Source organism: Aythya marila (assembly GCF_965140915.1).
Source record: "Aythya marila genome assembly, chromosome: 4".
Classification (NCBI taxonomy): Eukaryota; Metazoa; Chordata; class Aves; order Anseriformes; family Anatidae; genus Aythya; species Aythya marila.
This window is the reverse complement of record NC_139045.1, coordinates 64995540-65014761: the sequence shown is the minus strand read 5'-3', so window position 1 is coordinate 65014761 and position 19222 is coordinate 64995540. Positions and strand designations below refer to the sequence as shown.

At 37.6% G+C, this 19222-nt stretch overlaps 1 protein-coding gene across 7 annotated transcripts in view; it reads right to left on the bottom strand.

Annotated features, from left to right (window-relative positions):
• The window catches only part of KIAA0232, a 67705-nt gene that overhangs the window by 12535 nt on the left and 35948 nt on the right, over positions 1 to 19222 (bottom strand). For 5 of the 7 annotated variants that reach the window (XR_014317492.1, XM_082760367.1, XM_082760368.1 and 2 more), the window contains 3 exons: positions 10385 to 10451; positions 8970 to 9051; positions 4341 to 7638 (listed from right to left, as the gene is read on the bottom strand). Coding sequence is in view for 6 of the 7 variants with exons in the window: in XM_082760367.1 (XP_082616493.1) it covers positions 4341 to 7638; positions 8970 to 9051; positions 10385 to 10451 (3447 nt within the window). In the remaining variant the exon portion in view is untranslated. Of the gene's footprint in view, positions 1 to 4340; positions 7639 to 8969; positions 9052 to 10384; positions 10452 to 15579; positions 15793 to 19222 lie in introns of all 7 variants that reach the window. The other 2 variants (XM_082760371.1, XM_082760372.1) reach the window with 2 other exon arrangements.

Here is a 19222-nt window from a genome sequence, read left to right as displayed (position 1 = left end):
CATGTTTTTTACTCCCCAAACCACAAAATTAATGATCTCCCTTGTCCACTAGAAATACTTTCAGAATAACAGTAAGCCAGCGACAGTTACTTTGAGTGCACAATCTCTTTTTGTCAAGCCAATACTTAAAAACTTCTACACTTAATGGCACATCCAGGCCATTTGCTGGTTAAAACATTTATTCAGGTAACTTAAGAGTCATTGGCAATACCCTTGTTCCATTTTCCTTTTTTCAAGAGATAGAAATGTGCTTGCTTTTTCTGCATCTTCTACCTTCTGTGTGTTCTCAGACAAGTATTCTTCTAGACTGTTTTCATATCAGTTGCTGCTCCTTGGGATACTTAGCTGAATATTCCTATGACTGGCAAAACCAGTGGAATTTATAACCTGTATTTCTCTTTTGCTTGGCCAACTGTCTTTTCATCAAGAATTCAAACAAGGACCAGAAAAAGCATGAAACAGCACCCTTTTGTCATTACTATTTCATAGTTTTCCAAGCTCGTGCACTGTGTGTCTCAAAAAAAATCCTTCTTCAGAAATTTTCTGCGCCTGATTTACTTCTAGGACTTAGAGGCAGACCCAATCTTTACCTTTTTGGCTTACTTCATACGTATTATTTTATCATGACTTTTATACCCACACGGTGAACTCTGTCTTTTTAAGGTCCCTCTCCTATAAGAGGCTTCCATCTTTCAATATCTCAACAAATTCTGTCTTATTAATCAGAAAGTTAGAGCCTGGAGTCTCTGTAGCTGTTTTCATCATCTGCCATGATCTGCACATATCAGAACTATCCGGACCAATCCTTTCTGAGGTAGCCCCACAATTACTACCCCTTTTACAAAGGAGTACTCTGCTTTGTATATGCATGACTCTGTGCTTTTCCACCTGATTCTCCTGCGAACCTCCCTAGTGGCTTAGAGCAGGTTACCCCATACACTATTCTCAGAACCAATACATGCAAGGCACCCCTCCTCCCTTCCTCTGCCACCGGTCCTTCCTACAGAAGTTAGATACTGGCATTGCATTACTACAGTCAAACACAGCACCTCACCAAATCTAACACGCCAATTTAGTCACAAGATCCATAAACACTTACGTGCCTTTGCCAATCAAATTTCCTAGCCCCACAGGCACTGTTGGCATATCCAGACCTCAGAAATTTGTTAACGATCCCAACAGAACCCACAATTTCCTTTATCTATGTCAAGGACTCAGCAGTATAAGCATATAAGCATTCTTAGGCACATCTACTAGATCAGAGTCCATACAACATTTATTGGTAAGAGTTTCAGTGTTATTAGTTACAGGCCATCAACTGGACCACAGTGCATACTTACCCACTGCTCCAGAGCTAAGTGGTAAGAGCATTTACTTGGAAGAAAAAGGATTGTACCTCAGCGTCCCCCAACACTCCCCCCCCCCCCTTTTTTTTTTTTTTTAAAAAAAAAAAGTTAAATCTTAGGGCTAGGTATAGAAATATAATTTGATTTTGAATAACTTCTTCAGGATCTATCACCAAATTCCTGCAGCAAAACATGCTATAATCCTGAAGAAGTACTCTACTAAAGAAGGTATGAGGGAGGCAACTCAGTAAGATTCTCGTACATTCTTATAAATGGAAGGTATTCCAGGATGTGTATTTGCACAGCATGTATAGAATTCAAGTTAGCGTGACACAAAACATATTCAATCCACTATTACACCATGGTCTACATTAGTATTTTCAAGTCCATTACTTATGCAAAACGTTGGAGAAACCTGTATCTCAGAACACGACTCAAACTTTTGTTGGGTAACAGCGAGTTAAAACAACACATTTAGATGTTATCAGAAGTCAACAGAACAAAGCATGAAAGCCTCATTTAAAAATACTTTACAAATATTCATCTCTACTAATCAGTCAATTCTCTTCAAGCATCTGATCAAGGTAAAACTCTTTTTCCCGTGCATATACGTATGGGGTGTTAAGGAGGAATGCCCCTCCTCAACTGTTCTGATTCTACATATTTTATATTGAATTCAACGCCCAGGAAAATACTGCTACTTTTACACAAAGTTCACATGTAGAAGATCTAATTGTGTGACACCCATTCCTGGGCACAAAATAACCATAATCTTTACTGACTAAAGTTTACTTTATAACCAACACGCTAGAATGTATTGTTTTAATGCTTATAAAATTTCTCTTTTACAAATAGATATAACTCCATTCTCAAGCCAAAAAGCCAATTAACTTCAGATGCACACTAATGGCTCTTGGAAAAGCTCAGCGTACGTATGCATCCTCTTGAGACACACTAGATATAGGATGTCTGGTTAACCCAGTCTTTCTGAGTTTCAGTTGTAATGAAGCTCCTCAAGCCCCCTAGGAAGAGCTTAATTTCAAACCAAACTGGAGTACAAACTGCCAAGATAGTTGTTGGCCCTTTGCACTTAACAGTAGCTTTTAGTTTTGAAGCTATGAAAATTTCTATAAAATTACTTGACCTGAACACGGGAAGCAGTTGGCTTGCTTCTTCTTGTACAGAGCTTAAGGAACACAGAATACTGGAAATTCAGTACTCAGTAAGTAAGTTTTTTTCAAGCCTCATAGCTACTATAAACTCTGTAACCACTGTAAACTTCTTATCCTATACCAGAAATGTACTACTTTCTTGTATTGGTAAGTAGTTGAAGAAAAGACAAGAATGAGCGTCCTTGTGGATCACTAAGCAACCAGAAAGGAGATCTGTAAAGAGGCTGGAAGGAACTTCAGTCTCTCACTATCACAGATAAGTGCATTATACCATTTATTCATTTATTACCTCCTACTGTACGATAAAGCTAGATTCTGTTTGCCTGGTAAGAGGTAATTTCCAGAATCTCTTCTGACTTACAGCCTAAGTTTGCTCATGTTTTTTTGGTGACTTTTATTGCAAGGCCTGGCACAAACAAACAAAATCCTCAAACTCCGGGGAAACAGGAACCACAATTATTTGATTTTCTTGTACAAGCAGCAGAAAACAACTTACTGACACTGGTAAGAGAAGCAGGAATAGTAATCAATTTAAAGGTGAATGAGAGGAGAAACAAATGGGCAAGAAGCAAAATAAGGAACTCAATTTTCATTCAACTGAAAGGTTAGCTTTAGTTTTAGCGAGAAAATGGTTAGCTTTCCCATATATGAATTAGCAATTTGAACTTGCAATTGAGGAGCATACAGTCAGCACAACACAAGGCACAACTCTCCAGTTAAAAGCATGAAGAATGCCTTCCCAATGGAGGTGCTACAACTGCCAAGTATGCGTAAGAAGAGACTGAAGAGGAAAAAGAGAATGTAAGATCCAACTGCTAACTAGCCAGCCAATTTCTCTGCGCTGGCCACTCAATGAAATGATTTTGCAGGTCAATTTTTTTAATTTTTTTTTCCCCCTCTCAAGAGCAAAGGGAACGATCAGCAAGACAGACTTGGCCATTTATTTATGTCTGGAAGAGTTTTTGCTCTTGATTATTACTTAACCTATGACTACTATGACCTGAAACAAAATTCTGGGCTTAAGTCTTAGACTGAGGCCTCCTTACAGTGCTGCAGTAGCAATGTACATTTTGCATCCACGTTTTATTTATTTTTGTGTCTAACATCAACAGGAGAACACTATTTTTCAGATTAATTAAAGCTTTCTAGAAACCCTCCTTTGCTTAAGTTTACATGCAGTAATTCAACTCCATAGTCTTCTACTTGGAAGTAATCACAAATCATGTTGAAATTCATATTGAAAAGACTGACTTCATATTTTCCTCTTCAGTGTTTTAAAATAGGCTTGAATCAAATTCAGTAATATCTCACTATTCAAAATTTATGTACATTTCAACATGTGTAAATCAGAAAAAAACTAAAAACTTCAGGTAAACAGATTGTAAAGTCACACGAGTGTACACATGCATATATTTCTAAAGCTATGCAAGATGACACTGTAACGCCTGAAGATGCTTAATTTTTTTCACAGAACCACAGAATGACCAAGGTTCAAATGGACCTCTGGAGGCCATCGTGTCCAACCCCCCTGCTGAAGCAGGGCCACCAAGAGGAGGTTGACCAGGACCATGTCCAGACGGCTTCCGAGTACCTCCGAGGAGGGTGACTCCACCACCTCTCTGGGCAACCCGTGCCATTGCTTGGTCACCCTCACGGCAAAAAAGTGTTTCCTGATGTTCAGGCAGAACCTCCCGTGTTTCTATAGAACTACATTTTTCTAGAGAGCTATATAATGACAATCATTTAAATTGAACTGTCACATGGTGAACTGCTGGTTATCAGCTGTTAGCTGCAAATTCCATAATTTTACACATCCACATACCTCTTCAAGCTCTCCTGAAGAAACAGGATTATCCTCGTATGTGGGGAAATGGCACCCTGCTTTACAACTGCAAAACCTGCTAGTCTCCTCACGTGGCTCCACTATTCTGCAGTTTACTTTAGAGCTCTCCATCACCCTCCCATCTAGGGATTCTTTCATACTGCATTCTAAACACGGATCTTGGCTTCCTACTGGCAACATCCCAGCCGATTCTTCTTGGGAATCCAATGATGTTTGTGCACTCTTCTCCATTCCAGACTTTTTTAATCTGGGAAGGAATTTTCCAGATTCAAGCTCTGATTTTCCATAATAATGCCCTTCCTTTTCTGCATCTTCTTCCAGAGGTTTGAGATCGGCTTGCGGATCCTCAAACACATCTACTTGAGAAGGGACAGCAATACTTCCCTCATCTTTTTCTGACTCAAATTCTGACTCACTTCCACCACCTGGAGAAAGTTCAGATGCAGAAATTGGGCGAAAGTGAGTCCTCGGAGAAATCCGTATAGCCCTGTACTGCGTTCGATCAACACCACATATCCTGGGGTGTAAAACCTCACTGTCTGAATCAGAGCACAGAATTGACTTAGGTTTAAAACTAGGGCTGAAAGATGCAATTCCTTCTGGCTCAAACGAACACTCTACATGAAGAACTTGAGAAAATGGATTGTTCAGGTCAAAGGAAGAGAACGAGTACTCAAGCCCTGGTTCATCAACTTGAAAGTTACCACAAGCTCCCAATAAGTCTTCATGGAAGATAAAAGAGAAACCCTTATTTAATCCATTATCTCCACTCTTCGATTGCTCATTCTGTTCAAATGATACAAATGGCCTCCATAATTGCCTATGACCAGGGGCAAAGCTGTTACCTGGAGTCATAAAAACATCTGTACCAGCTATTGTCACCACATCAGAAGCTGCACATTGTAATAAGCTCCCTTTTGAGTGACTAGGTGGCACCACCGCCCATTCTCCATCACTGTTAAATGTTTTCAGCTCCCCGTACACACCGCCAAGTATAAACGAGTTTTCTTTATCTTGATTAACATCCCAAGGTTTCGATGGTGTAGTATAGTCACCACCATCTACTTTTGATAAATCATTCGAGACAAAGGCTCTCTTCTCTAAATTCTCTTTTTGACCTTCCCAAAGGTGATACTCTGATCTCTGCACTGCTTTATTGGGCTCCTGGAGGGTTTCAACTTTTGCTTCTGTATCCAAACAGCAGCAATAGTTATTTACATCAGTTGAAAACAATTCATCTTCTATTCCTTCTATTTCTACCATTGCTGCAGAATTTCTGTCTGTCATATTTGTCCAAATATCTTTAATAACCCCTGAGCTGTAGCCATCTCCATGTGGACTGCTTTCACTACACCCTTGTGTAGTTTCATAGTCTTTACTTTCTGCTTTTTGTTCTAGCTGAATACCACAGACAGATTCTAGCTTAGATTTTTTTTTGAAAATCAAAGTGGGCATTTCTCCTAAAGTTCTAGCTTGTTGCTGGCAGGTTTCTTCTGGCAAAAAGTCTAGAATTTCTTCATCTACGTAACTTGAAGACACTCTAGGAACTACATAATTAATATCTTCTGCATTAAATTGCGTGGATTCTTCATACGGAATATTTAAAGTCTCATTGTCTGAACGTGTTTCTTCAGAGTGTGACCATGGACTACAAGTTCTTGTTGAAAGATTGGAACAGTGTTCATTTTCATCAAAGGCACTATTTTTGGTCCATATTAGCAATCTAGACTGTGTTTTCCCAAGAATATTAGCAGTGCTACTAGAATCTGCATTTTCATTTCCCAAGTTGAGTGTTTCAAAAGAAAATGGTAAAACAGAGTTACTGCATTGCACTTCAAACACTGAAAAACAAGAGTTTATACCAGACCCTTCATTAATATCTGAAAAGAGCTCTTGATTGCCAGCAAGCATGTGTGAATTAAGCATTGTGCTGTCTAAGATGGGGGAGAATCTGATAGGAGAATCTCCTCCGAAACTTTCCCCATCCGCATCACCAGAACTAGAAGATGAACAGCACTCCCAAAATTGAGCTAAATTACTAAGGTCTTGCAAGAACCACCCTTCAGCACCAACAGAGCTGGTCGAATCTGTCCATATTGCACTTTCCCCTTGCAACTCCATTCCATCTAACACTATGCAACATTCTGCCTCAAAATCAGTTTTTTCTTTACTCTTTTGTCGAATCATATTTAAAATCCGACTCTCCCCTTGCATCGTATCTGAGGCACCAGGATCCAACATGGATTGATCAATATCCACTTCATAGAAGTGCGTTAGTTCTGATAGATGAACATCATCTAAATATTTGTCGTCCTCTGGTTGAGAACAAATTGAGGTCCCAGCGAGGTCAATATCCTCATTTAGAACTGCAGGCATTTCTACAAAGTGACCATCGATGAAAGTACCTGCTGCGAGGTATGTTTTATGAATATTATTGTTGCTAATACAAAGACCATGCACTGATTCAGACAACTCTTCTACAGCCTCTGATGTTACGCCACATATATCTTCTCGGTTGCGGTATGTAGTCTCCAGCTTGCTTTTTCTGCTAAGAGGAACAAAGTACTCTGTGATCGGCTCAGTATACCACAAGGGTTCTTCTTTATATTCCTTTTCATTTCTGCTGTCTAAATACAAATCTTTTCCATCGTTACCGCCAGCTTCTTTTCTTCCAATTTCTTTTAATGGCCTTTTACCTCTTTTGCACAGCTGTTTGATGGACCCGCTGCTACTGCTGCTACTGCTTCCGCTGTGGACTTTTCTATCAGCCTTTTCACCAGATTTCACTGCAAGCCTGCTTTGCCCGTTACGCCCCTTTTTGTTTCGAACCTCTCTTGTTTTATGTCTTACTTTTATACATTTCATCGATGCCTTGTATTCACCTTGATTACCACTAGAACTTGAGCCAGCCTCACTGGACCCAGAAGACCAGGAGCGAGGACGCATCTTTCCCTCAGCCTTATGTCGGACTTGTTTTTTGTACAAAACAGGCTTATCTTCAACAGCATTGTTACTAAACTTGTTTTCTTTCTCGTTTTTACTTTTCTTCTGCTGGGTTCTTTCTTGTACAGTGGCAGGTACTTTATTACTTCTATCTTTAGTTACTTCACTTTCACTATTGCAGTCCTTTGGAGAAGATGTATCTGTGCTAGTTGGTGGAGCAGTGGATGAAGATGAGGAGCTAGAGTAAGAGCATACTTTGGATTTATTCCATACAGTCATAATTTCCTGCAGGCAAACTGGCTTTTCAGAAAGAGGAGGAAACGCTTCATAGTACCTGAAAGCAATACAAAAAGGTGACATTCGTATCTTTGAACTTCAGACAGGCATTAAAACCAGAAAGTAAAACATCAAATCACTACCAATCCGATTGTCAAAAAATCTAGTTTGTTCTACTTACACACATTCCACTCTTAGCACTGTTTATTTGAATGACAACAAAGGGGAGATTAAGATAGCTTTAAAAGTACTTATAAATTATTAAAAAACACACAGCAAAGTAAAACAATCCCAGTTCTAGGAAGTATTAAATTTCACTGTAGACAGAAATTGTGAATGCTTAAAACAGTGAAGGCCTGACTCCAAATTTATTAGATAATGTAGCAATTTACTATACCAGTCTTACGTGTGTTTGGTTTAAAGTGTAAATGAGGAAGTTCTGATTCTCAGTCAATTCAGTTCTGAATTTCAGTGGCTAGTTAATTCTCCTTTGTAAAACAAGAACTGTTAGCTTCTACATAGTTTGTTCTTCCAGTTATTAAAGTTACTGCAGAAATCAATCATGGTTTTGCATAGACAAACAGTAAGCTCCAATTTTTAAAAAGAGTCTTAGTTATTGCAAAAAAGTATAGTTATACAGTAGTTTAAGATGCATCACAGCTTTGTCCAACAGGAACAAGACTTAAAAGTGTTTTTCTGCCACATGAAAGCAGCATGTATTTAACAATAAAGAGATTTGTACCAATTCTCATGTGTTTCAATGTTGTTTTTTAAAAACAAGAAATCAGTCAAGTTAAGTACCAGCACAATCAGCTCCCTGAAGAAGTAGCATCCATGTAGCAACACTTGGACTAGACTGTTGCTAGCAATAGTCATTAGTAAAAGATACAGGCAGAGTCGTATCTCCAAGAAAAGACAACAATAAAGCTCCTGGGTACGAGAACACCATTCTCAGGTCCTTGGTAACCAGGAGACCACTTTGGTTATAAAGAGTTGCAGTTTCCCATTTCTGCAACAGAAGACAGAGTTCTGAAGACAGAAAACTGATTCTCCCCCTGAAACATGTCAATTAATACCATTTCAAGGGTTTTTAATTTGTCTAGCTGACTTGGTCTCAAGCAAACCAAAATACAATCTGGTTTGAGTTCTGCATATAGCCAAAAAGAATGCAGCAAAATGTAGTCAGGACTTGCCAGAAATTAAGCTAGCCCATGGCATTAAATGCTTGTGTTTAAATATGTAAAATGAACAAAAGAAGATGGCAGGAAAAAAAATATTGCCTAATATCCAAAAAGCTCCAGATTTACCACTAAGTTAACTTCACTGTTTTAAAATATGGGTGTAAAAGGAAAGAGAGAAGGGTCTAAGATAATAACAACAACAACATACATTTCTACTTGATCCTTTGCTGTGGGAGATAAATCAGTCTCAGGAGACAAAGAGCCTTCTAACTTTTTGTGAATCTTCTCCTCTGTTTTGGAAGAAAATTCCAAATGCTTAACAAATTCAAAAATCCAATGCATTTTATAACAGTCTTTAACAAAAACCACCAGGATGTGCAGCTATTTTTCATAAAACACTATAAACAGAACAAAGCATGGCCTGAATATTACGCATACAGAAGTCTCAAGAAATCAACAAAGATTCAAGTTTCCCACAGTTGTATTGCTAAACCCCACAAATTTCACCAAACATGTCAGGCAAGCAGCAGCAGGCCTTTTTGTGGTTAACAATGCCCCCACTAGGAGACTTCCTATGGAGGTTTTTTTTTTTTTTTTTTTTAGTTATTTCATATTCAAATCCTTATCCCCTCCTTACATTGCTACATATAACAAAGAAAAAAAATCTTTAACTAAGCATTTTTATGGATAGTTACACCTAATTTCTTAAATATTTCACCAAAAGAAAGTACCCTGGCAGTAATTGCTGTGTTTTGTGTGGATATAAAAGCATCTTTCCTATGCGAGAGGTGACTCTACTGATTTTTAATTCTTTCTATTAAAATGTGAAAGTACAAAAATAAAAAATGCTGCAAGATGCAGACAAATTCCACTTTTTTCTAAATAAATGGTCTGCATCACCTCAGCTCAATAGGAAAGTATCACAGCACTATGAAATAGTGAGAGACTAGTGATTACTGCTTAAAAACAGAAGAAGGGAATTGAAACAGTTAAAATTATGCTTTAAGCAGGCAAATACTTACCCTTCATTGCTATTTATACTACGCCGGACCCATATTATGTTTACTGTAAGGTGTCAAAGGCTGCTGCTTTGTGCCTGAACAAACATTTAAGTGCAATGAACTTCCATTGGAGACGTAATTTTATATTATGCTCCCTGCCATACACTTGGAAACATAATATCCTCAATTACCACTTCCCTAAAGACCAGGGATTTTAAGCACACCTCTGTGACAGCTACTCAGATGATTTTCACAAGAATAGCTATTTTTTGTAAATATCGATATACAAAAGGAAAAGAATCAAGCCCACTGCATTTTAATTTCTTTTGGCGGGAAGAGACAATGCTGAATATGGAATATTTACTAAAAAAGCATGCCTGGCTGGACAGTTACTTCTTTTCACAAGAATTCCATTTGCGAATGGCTATTTCTTAGGTAAATAAAGCATACTAGCATACAATTGTTTGAACTATTTGAATTAAATTATTCAAGCATATTTTTAAATTCCATGGCCTAAAAGGAAGAGCTACTGAAATAACAGCCCATCCCCTCTTCTCCCAAATATCAGAAGGGTTAGTAAATACAATATACAGCCTCAAAAGTTTCAAGATTTATTCCTTACCTTGCTTACTCTGAAGGTCTTTCAGTCTGGAGCAAAGCTCCTCCACTAAAGTTTCAATCCCAGAGCTCTGCACAATAACAAAAAACAAAACCACAAAAAAAAAAAAAAAAAAAAAAAAAAAAAAAAACAGAAAATATAGCTTACCAAAAATAAAAGAATATTCATTTTATACAAAGACATCGATAGAGTAAACCTATCTTGGCAGCAGTGTATTTTTGCATGGTAATTATGCATTAAAAAGCAAGAAAAAATATTCCTAAATATAAATCCATTCCTGTAAATACATTAATCAGAGATAAAAATGATTCCACAAAAGAACTGAATACATTCAAACTGCAAGTCACAAATTACCGTATATCCAAGGTTTTACAAACTAGATAGTCACATTTACTGCCCTGTACCACTTGGTTTAGCTGAGTGTCTCAGGATAAAAGTCCCAGAATCAGCTCATCACTGAGACACATTTCAAAAAGCTAAGCCTGACCCTTTTTGCTGCACAATTTATACCTGCGAGAAAGGGACTGTTAAAAAGGACACAAAATCAGGAGTGAAGGTGAAAAGTAGAACACTATGAAAAGGTATTTAGCAAGGACAGAGAGGAAAAGTTCCTGAAGCATCTTCATGCAAAACATATCCCGTTGCTCTGTCAGTTTGCAATGCCCAATTTTTTAATTTTTCTTATTTTAAAACATAGTCTTGTTTGCTTAGGAGAACAGAGGGAAAAATAGCTTATTCATCTTCCCTTATCAGCTTCTGTTTTCCTCCTTTATTCCCACACATAAGCCTTTACCCTCAAGTTTCCTTTTAAATCCAATTTCAATGCTATTTGCACATGCATTTTTCTGCTTTTACCATCTGCCTGGACTTGTGAGCAGTTCTAGATAAAGCAGCAGTACCAGAGCAGCAAAACACTGAAAGATAAGCGGTTGCATAAAGCAGGACAGTGGGCTGCCAACTGTCCCACTGGAGAAAACACCACGCTATTCTAATAGAATTAAACTTACATGCCAGTCAGCGAAACACTGAATACCAACCTACAGCCTGGAATGTTAATTCCTCTCGGAAGGAAAACCAGGTGAGGTGAGTACTGTGCTATTATTTCGATATGCAGGGGCCACATTTGGAGATTGCAGTTGGCAAAGTGCAGTGTAAACAGAAGGCTGGAATCACAGCAAAAAGGCAATCTGAAACAGGTGAAGAGGATGTGGGAAGCCCCCTTCACTTACCTCACAGCTGGGAGCGCTAACTACAGAGACTTGGGCAGCTTCTTGTACCTTATACACAGTTTTCCCAAATAACAGCTCCTGTATCTTGTCCCCATCCCACCTGGAGACTGAGACTGCTACAAACCCTCCTACAGAACTACCTCACTTGAATTTAGCACGATCTTGTGTGCACATAGTCAGGGAATTTGCACACTCTCCAAAAGTAACATGAATAACATGTAAAGGTAAAGAAATGCATAAAAAGAAGTTTGAGATTTGCTGTGTCACTGTTGTGGCAGATTTGTTTTTCCAAGATCTCAGAGTTCCTTCTTTCTCCAGCCCACTGGCTAGAAATTGCTAAGAAATGTGAAAATATGACTTTAAAGCACAAGTAAATTTTATAGAAAAGGGAATACTAAATTATACAGTGAAACCAGCTTGTTTAAATCTGTCAGAAACACACACTTGAAAAATCATATACTGAATCATTGACTTAATGCTAACCTCTAAATTTTAATTATTTGCAGTCAAGTGAGAAAGCAATTTTCTTTTTGCATCAGCATTGCTGCACTGAAGCCTTAAATATAAAACTTTATGCCACGTACTTAACTGAGGATGACTTAGCAATATTAAGCATTAGAAGGTATCTTCTAGATCAGTAAATTTACTAGCAGAAATCATATTATTCAGAAAGAGCTAAGCAGCACAGTAAAATGGACAAGCCTATGTAGCTGTAATAATTGTCAGTTTATACCTTTATCACTTCTGACTCCCCCTTCCTCCCCGCAAAAGGGCAGCAGAGGAGGAGCTGGCCTTGTTTTCGCCTAGCTCTCAGAAGCCTCTAACTGAGCAGACACTTGTAGCAAATGCTCAAAACCTAAGCAATATAAATAAGTTAAGGAATCGCATCTACACCATCATGTCAAATCAAGAAATCCACCCAAAACAGCAACGATATGCTCACCATTACACTGAAGAAGGGAAAACTTTTCAAATCAAACACTTCATTTCCTCCCGTACCATGAAACTAATACTTGAGTCAGCTGACACGCTGCATGCTGTCCTGCATAGCACTCCTATGTAGCTAGTGCTAGGTTAAAAGGGAAAAAAAAAAAAAGAAGGCACTGTGCAGAATGCCAAGTCTCTGGAGACCACTTACTCAACCTCTTGCTGCAGTATGTAAAACAGGCTGCAGACAATGAAGCAAATGCCACAGCAACTATTCTATATATGACCATGTTCTTGGCTGAATATGTGATTTATTAAATGTAATTTTTCATTGTTTAAGTTAATGCATTGTAGTTGCAGCAACCCCAGTGCCAGAAAGCAGGATATTTCAGGCGCTGCCTTCACAAAATTAGGTGATCTGCCTAGAGTGCTTTGCTTAGGTTTAAATTAAAAGATAGTCCCCAAACAGGACAAATACTAGAGTATCTTGAAAGTACTTTTCAATGTGGAAATCTTAGCACTTAATTAGGATTGCTTTTGTAATTCCAACATGAAAACCTTAAATCTCATGATCACCTGTGAGATTATTTAAACTATTGACCCAGATTTCCACTAACCCTTTGCTCTCATTCCAGCTACAGAAGGCAGCGTCTTTTTTTTTTTTTTTTAATTCATACTTACATTTTGCTCAAATCCTCCTCCACACATTTTTATTCTATTCTACTTTTTCAAACATCCTATTTCTTTCCTCTGCTTTAACTTACATCCAGTTCCACCAAAAGCTGTGCTTTTTGGCTTTTCATCAGCTGGCTGAGGCAAGGGAAGGCTTACATAAAGGAGAGGTGTTATATTACTGGCACAGGAACGACTGTGCTAATAGATAAATTAAGCTTCTGAACTCACCCAGCATGAAAAGAACAGTCAATCTGACTGCTACAGTTATAGGACGCTCTCTAATAGTCTTGCTTACAGACCAACATTCAGAGGCAAATTAATGTAGTTCTGCATAATGAGGAATGAGAGCAGTGGAAAAAAAAAAAAAAAAAAAAAAGCAAAGCTCACTGTTTAGAAGTAAATATAAAAGTATTTAGACATACTGCATGTAACACTGCAATACAGTATTGCATACAAACATATGTATAGACACACGCATCCAAAAGTATGCAGAGGTAATGACAAAACTTCAAGATCTTTTTAACATGCTCTGCTTTTCAAGTGGAGCAGTCAGAGACCACAAGCTTCCAGCAATCAAATTGCATTTGAACATGTTTGCATCCCTGTAAAACTGCAGAAAACGTTCCCAGAAGGTACTAAATCTGTAAATTTATTTCAGAAATCCTTTTATAAATTTAAAATAATCAATTTAATTAATTGTGAACCATGGAAACAAACTATAATTATGTGCACAATATGAGAGTCCACTAAGAACTGTTGCCTACGTAGCAGTGGCCACTGGCTTCTAATGCTCTGAGAGTTTTTAGGATGAAGCAGTCGAACATTAGGCCCTACCACTTTAATTCTTGCTGACCTTTATCTCCGCTAGCAGATTACTTCTGAAGGCTGCAAACAAGCACCACACGGTCACTGTCCAAAAGATTTAATGCCTTTATTTTCCCCCAAATTTGATCAGAAATGTTCGAGCACCACTATTATTTCATGTAGTCATTCTACAGAACTGAGGATAGCATAGATAACAGAATTTTGCTCTTCCACTGGCTCCGCAGCCCAAGTAATGTCATCTAGTTATGGCTTGCACACTTCCATCCAAAAAATGCTGGGCAAATACATGTACATACATTGTTTGTAAACAAGGAATAGCCAAAAATTCTGGACAAAAAAGGAGAAAACATGGCAAGGGGAAAAAAAAAAAAAAAAGAGTTCATTTTGAATGAGCTTTCCAAATCTGATGTACCAGAACTTATCTGCAGAAACAGAAAAATTCCATCAGGTTACACAACTCATGAGGCAAAGGTTGTGGCATTGTTCCCCCCCCTTTCTAGCTTAACCTAAATTAATACCTTCCTTCAGAAGCTTTGAACTGTGTACCCTGGATTATTTACTAAACATGGCCTGTTACTTGAGGTCTGTAAGTTATGAGGGAAGTTCCTTGTTCCTTTTTAAGATTTTTGAAGAGAAGCATTACGCTTCAGTATAACAACAAAAAAAAGTTTTCTTTTTTTCTTTCCTTTTTTTTTTTTCTTTCCTTTTTTTTTTTTTTTAAAAAAAAAAAAAAAAAGTTGTTTCAAAAGTATAAGCTAGAAATAAGTCCTCACTTCACTTTCCTGTTTTCATCACATTTCACAGACTCACTGGATTGTGTAGGTTTGAAAGTACCTGCGGAGTTCATCTGGTCCAAAACCCTGCTCATGCAGGGTCATCTGGAGCAGAATTCTGATGCTTCTTTCACAGAAAGAGTTGAAATGATCTAGAAATTAAGGTTAATCAATATATCCATAGTTTCAAATCATTCTTTTAACAGGACATCAGGCTCTCCAGACCAAGATGTACTTTGATTGTAGTGCATCAGGACTGTTTTCTTGGCATGCAGCCTGTCACCAAGTGAAGGATTAGGTAGCTATTCCATATGAATCAGCTGTTTAGCCATGTGAACTGAATAAGACAAGACATGATTCATTGCAACCACACATCTATTTCTATATTTTGTAGGATAAAGAGAGCTAGATAGAAGTCTAGGTTTCATTTTCTAAAATTCTGATGCAGTACAGTGTATCTAGTTATAAGTACCACAATTTTATTTTCTGTAGAAGTCTAAAAGAAGAGTCACAAGGTCATCTTACTTTTTATTGAACATCAATTTAAGAATCTGCAATAAGCACCTCAGACTGCTTCCAGGATGAGAGCAGACTGTAACTTGCCAATCAATGGTCAAGGGGGCAGGAGCACACAAGCTAACAAAAAACAACCATCTTCACTGCTTCCCAAACTCCTGAAATTTTCTTCAGTTTCCTGCAGTTACTGCCATAGTACGTAAGTTTTCTTGAGGTTACAAATTTTATTAAGCATACATGACAAATAACTTACTGTTTCCCTTGCTAACTGCATGGAGGAATTTCCAGTTAAAATTCCTGGATCTGCTATTCATCTATATGAGGAATGCTCCATTTATTTCCACTTTAAGCTGTGTCTGTAAATCTATTGCTCAAGAAACAATTCCCAGGTAAATTCAGCCATGTATTCCTTTTGTTTGTGCTTAATGTCCTGCATCAGCTTTTACCGATCTTCAGAACAACACACCTGTGTGGGGAAGCAGGACAGTCCTGTAAATACAGGCACCCAAAATAAGCTGAGTTCTATATAGTGTGGTGAGTAGTTTTGCAAAGTCTGAAACCAAAACAAGTGAAAAACAAGCAAAAAGCATTATCTTTATGTTCATAAATATCAAGATTAGATGATCAGGTCAATTTAGTGCTGTCTTGCAAAAGCAAGCTGATCGCTGGCCAGCCTTGTCACTGTTTCCTGGACCTGGTTTTAAGGCTCAGCAGGAAATTTATTATTTGAAGTTGCATAGAAAATGGTAACTGTTATACTTAATCTTGTTGGAAAAGGTATCTAATTTCTAATCAAATCCAAGAATCTCTGCCAATAGTCTCAAAAGAGGTACTCAACAGATAGAAAGGACTAAAGAAATCCACACCCCCAAGATCACCACTAAATATATAAATAAATCCACCAAAACAACATCCCTCCTGGAGGGATCAATCCATGTAGAGCTCTAAGGAATAAAAGAATGCTCCAGTTTGCATTTTGCTATTTTCTTCCAATATAGTAAGATAGATGACAGAGAACGTATTTGAACAACACTGTTGGTCCCTTCAGTAGCAAGAATGCAAATCTTTATCTTTTTACTTGAATACACAATGATTTACACCAAAGATATTGGTACAATCAGAAAAAAAAAAAAAAAAACAATTATTAACTTCTCTATTAGGGCTATGAGTAAGTGATTATTTCTGAATAATCTTCAACAGATGTACGATCTTGGAATGTCTGATTTCTTTTAGCAGACAAACAGACAATGTAAAAAAACATCCAACTTCAAGCAATATTTAAGCAACAGCTCTCCAACAAGAAGACAAAAATACTTCCTTGCAACTCTCTTAGTCCTGTCTTCTTTACTAAGACAGCATTAGGAAAGGTAAATCACGTATCTAGAATCAGGCTCAGGTTCCAGAGATTTTACTCTCCACTTTACACACCATGTTCTAAACTCAAACTGACTTAACATGAACGCACTATCCCTAAATGTGGGTTACCAAATCAGCTGAACTGTTAAACAGGAGTTAAATAACTTAATTCTACAGTGACTTCATTCTAGCCGCTATAGATTCCTAATCCTAAAGTGAGCTACATTGAGATTCAAGTTCTTTCTTAAAGAAAAGATAACTTCTCTCTGAAAAAAAAAAAAATAATAAAAAATACTCTTGAATATTATTAATCGTTTGTTAAGAAACATGCTGACTTCGAAGCCAGAACAGATTTAGTATCCTTGTAAGCAGTGCTTACTGTTTAATCACACTACTTCAGCTCTAAGATGCTGAACTATTCTTATCTGTATGTATCCCAATGAAATGGGAGAAACTCTTAAAAGTTTTTCAACAGTCATGCAAAAGTGATTTTTTGCATAGGGCAAACTAAAGAAGGGACACCTGGAAATTCCCTGTTAGGTACACTGAAGTCTGCTTCTTCTTAAGATAAGAATTCATAATGGGCTCCAATTATGGATTTATGGAAAATGGTGGTTTCCTACACTAAGGAAAATTAGTCTAGTAGATTTTATGATGAAACCCAAGTTCATATTCCATAACTGACCTCTCTACCATTCTCACAGCCATGGCTGTGTGTCTGAAACAGCGTACCATCTTCTCTCTTCACATGGATATACAAACTTCTTTCTGTCCCAGATTTCTCAGAGAAGATGCTGGCAAAAGAATCCCCTTGCCCCTCTGTGCTCCCGTTATTGTTGGGAGCACACGTGAAATGAAGTAACTTTTAAATGTAACTTCCATATAGACTTAGCTCCTGCGAAGAACTTTTCCAGTTCAATATATACTTATTCTGTATCAAGAAAACTGGTATAAACATTGGAATAATTAAAACTTTGTCAACTTCATTGAAAATTACTATTATTCTCAGGGTAGCAGTTTCAGTAACCTGACAAAGCAGATACACGTTACCATGAATGTTACTGGACTGCAAAAGTGATAAGGAGAAAGGAATTGATTTATTGCAACTATTTTATTCTGTGATGATTACCTTGTCAAGACAAATTCACTTCAGTTTTCTATATAGTACCCGAAGTTATAAAATACAGTTTAACAGTTTGTCAAATTCAGTGCAACACAGATTAGATAAATTTTGTAAGCCAACAGATTTGGTTAACACAGAGCCAATGCAAATTCTCTTAAACCAATACAAATGAAATTAGTGTACAGAAACAATGACTGGTTGGATATAATAAAACCCTACGGCACTTTCTCACAGGGGAAAAAAAAAAAGTGATACCAGTTCTAGCTCAGTTTTAAATTTCAAAACATACATCTCATTAAAAATCCTTCTTAGCACCTTGACTAATTTTAAAATCCTTTCCTAAATAATGCTACATGTTCTAAAGACAGATAGTATACGCCTTTCCAGAAGGCCAACTACATGACCCAGAAGGAAGATTACATGCTCTGATGTTGTGAAGTGTTTATGAATTTCCTGGAAAAAGATTCCAGCAATCATCCTTGTCAGACACACAGAAATGTTTACTACTTAACCATTTAGAATACAGCAGGAAGAAGGACAAACATTTTGCATGTCGGCATGTAAAACCAAAGAAAATTGAGAGTTAAGAAATTCAAACTAGGGGATACATCAAGAAACAGCAATCCAGGTATAACTTGTCCAGGAAAGGACTTGGTCCCCTAAGCACTCCCATACGATACCAGCCATCAGAAGGGTGATCCTCCCTCATAGTTGAGAGCAAGCAAAGCCAACGCTCCAAACTGCAGCATGCCCACACCTTAAGATGTCCTCACACAGTTCAGCAGAATAATGATACACTGATTACTTTAATTAAAGCTCTAGCACCATCTTGGGGTAGACTTTCACATGTCACAGTACACATGTTCAGTGAGTGAAGTACACAGGAACTTCAATAACTAACCTGCTCACTCTATTGAGCAGTCAGTTAAAAGGCAATCAGGCCTGGATTTGTGACCAAGGGACATGTAACATACCTGTAAGTAGTTTTCAACATTATGAGTAGGAAATGCACCTACTGAAAAGCCTTACACGTATCAGTTTCCAAAAAGTAACCTAGAATTCCAGCCTTGCTCAGACAGTACCCACCTTGCTAAACTTCAGGGTACCAGAGATCCTGTGTTCTGTCCTCTTACTAACAAGTTTCATTATTCAAATCCAAAGCAATTTACTGACTTTCAGAATTAAGAGGCTTAAAAAGTAAAAGCATCTCAGAAACTATATATGAACAAACTGACCTTCTCAGTTTCAGGTGTACCAGACAGAACAACAACAGAAAGTCATTTAATGACAGCAACTGCTGTTTTTACTCAATTTTTGAGGCAGTACTTTCATTATAAAAGTCCTTTGACAAAAATAAGGAATTTTACATAAATATTCCTCAGTCCTAAGCAGTTGTTTTTTCAACCCAGCATTCCAT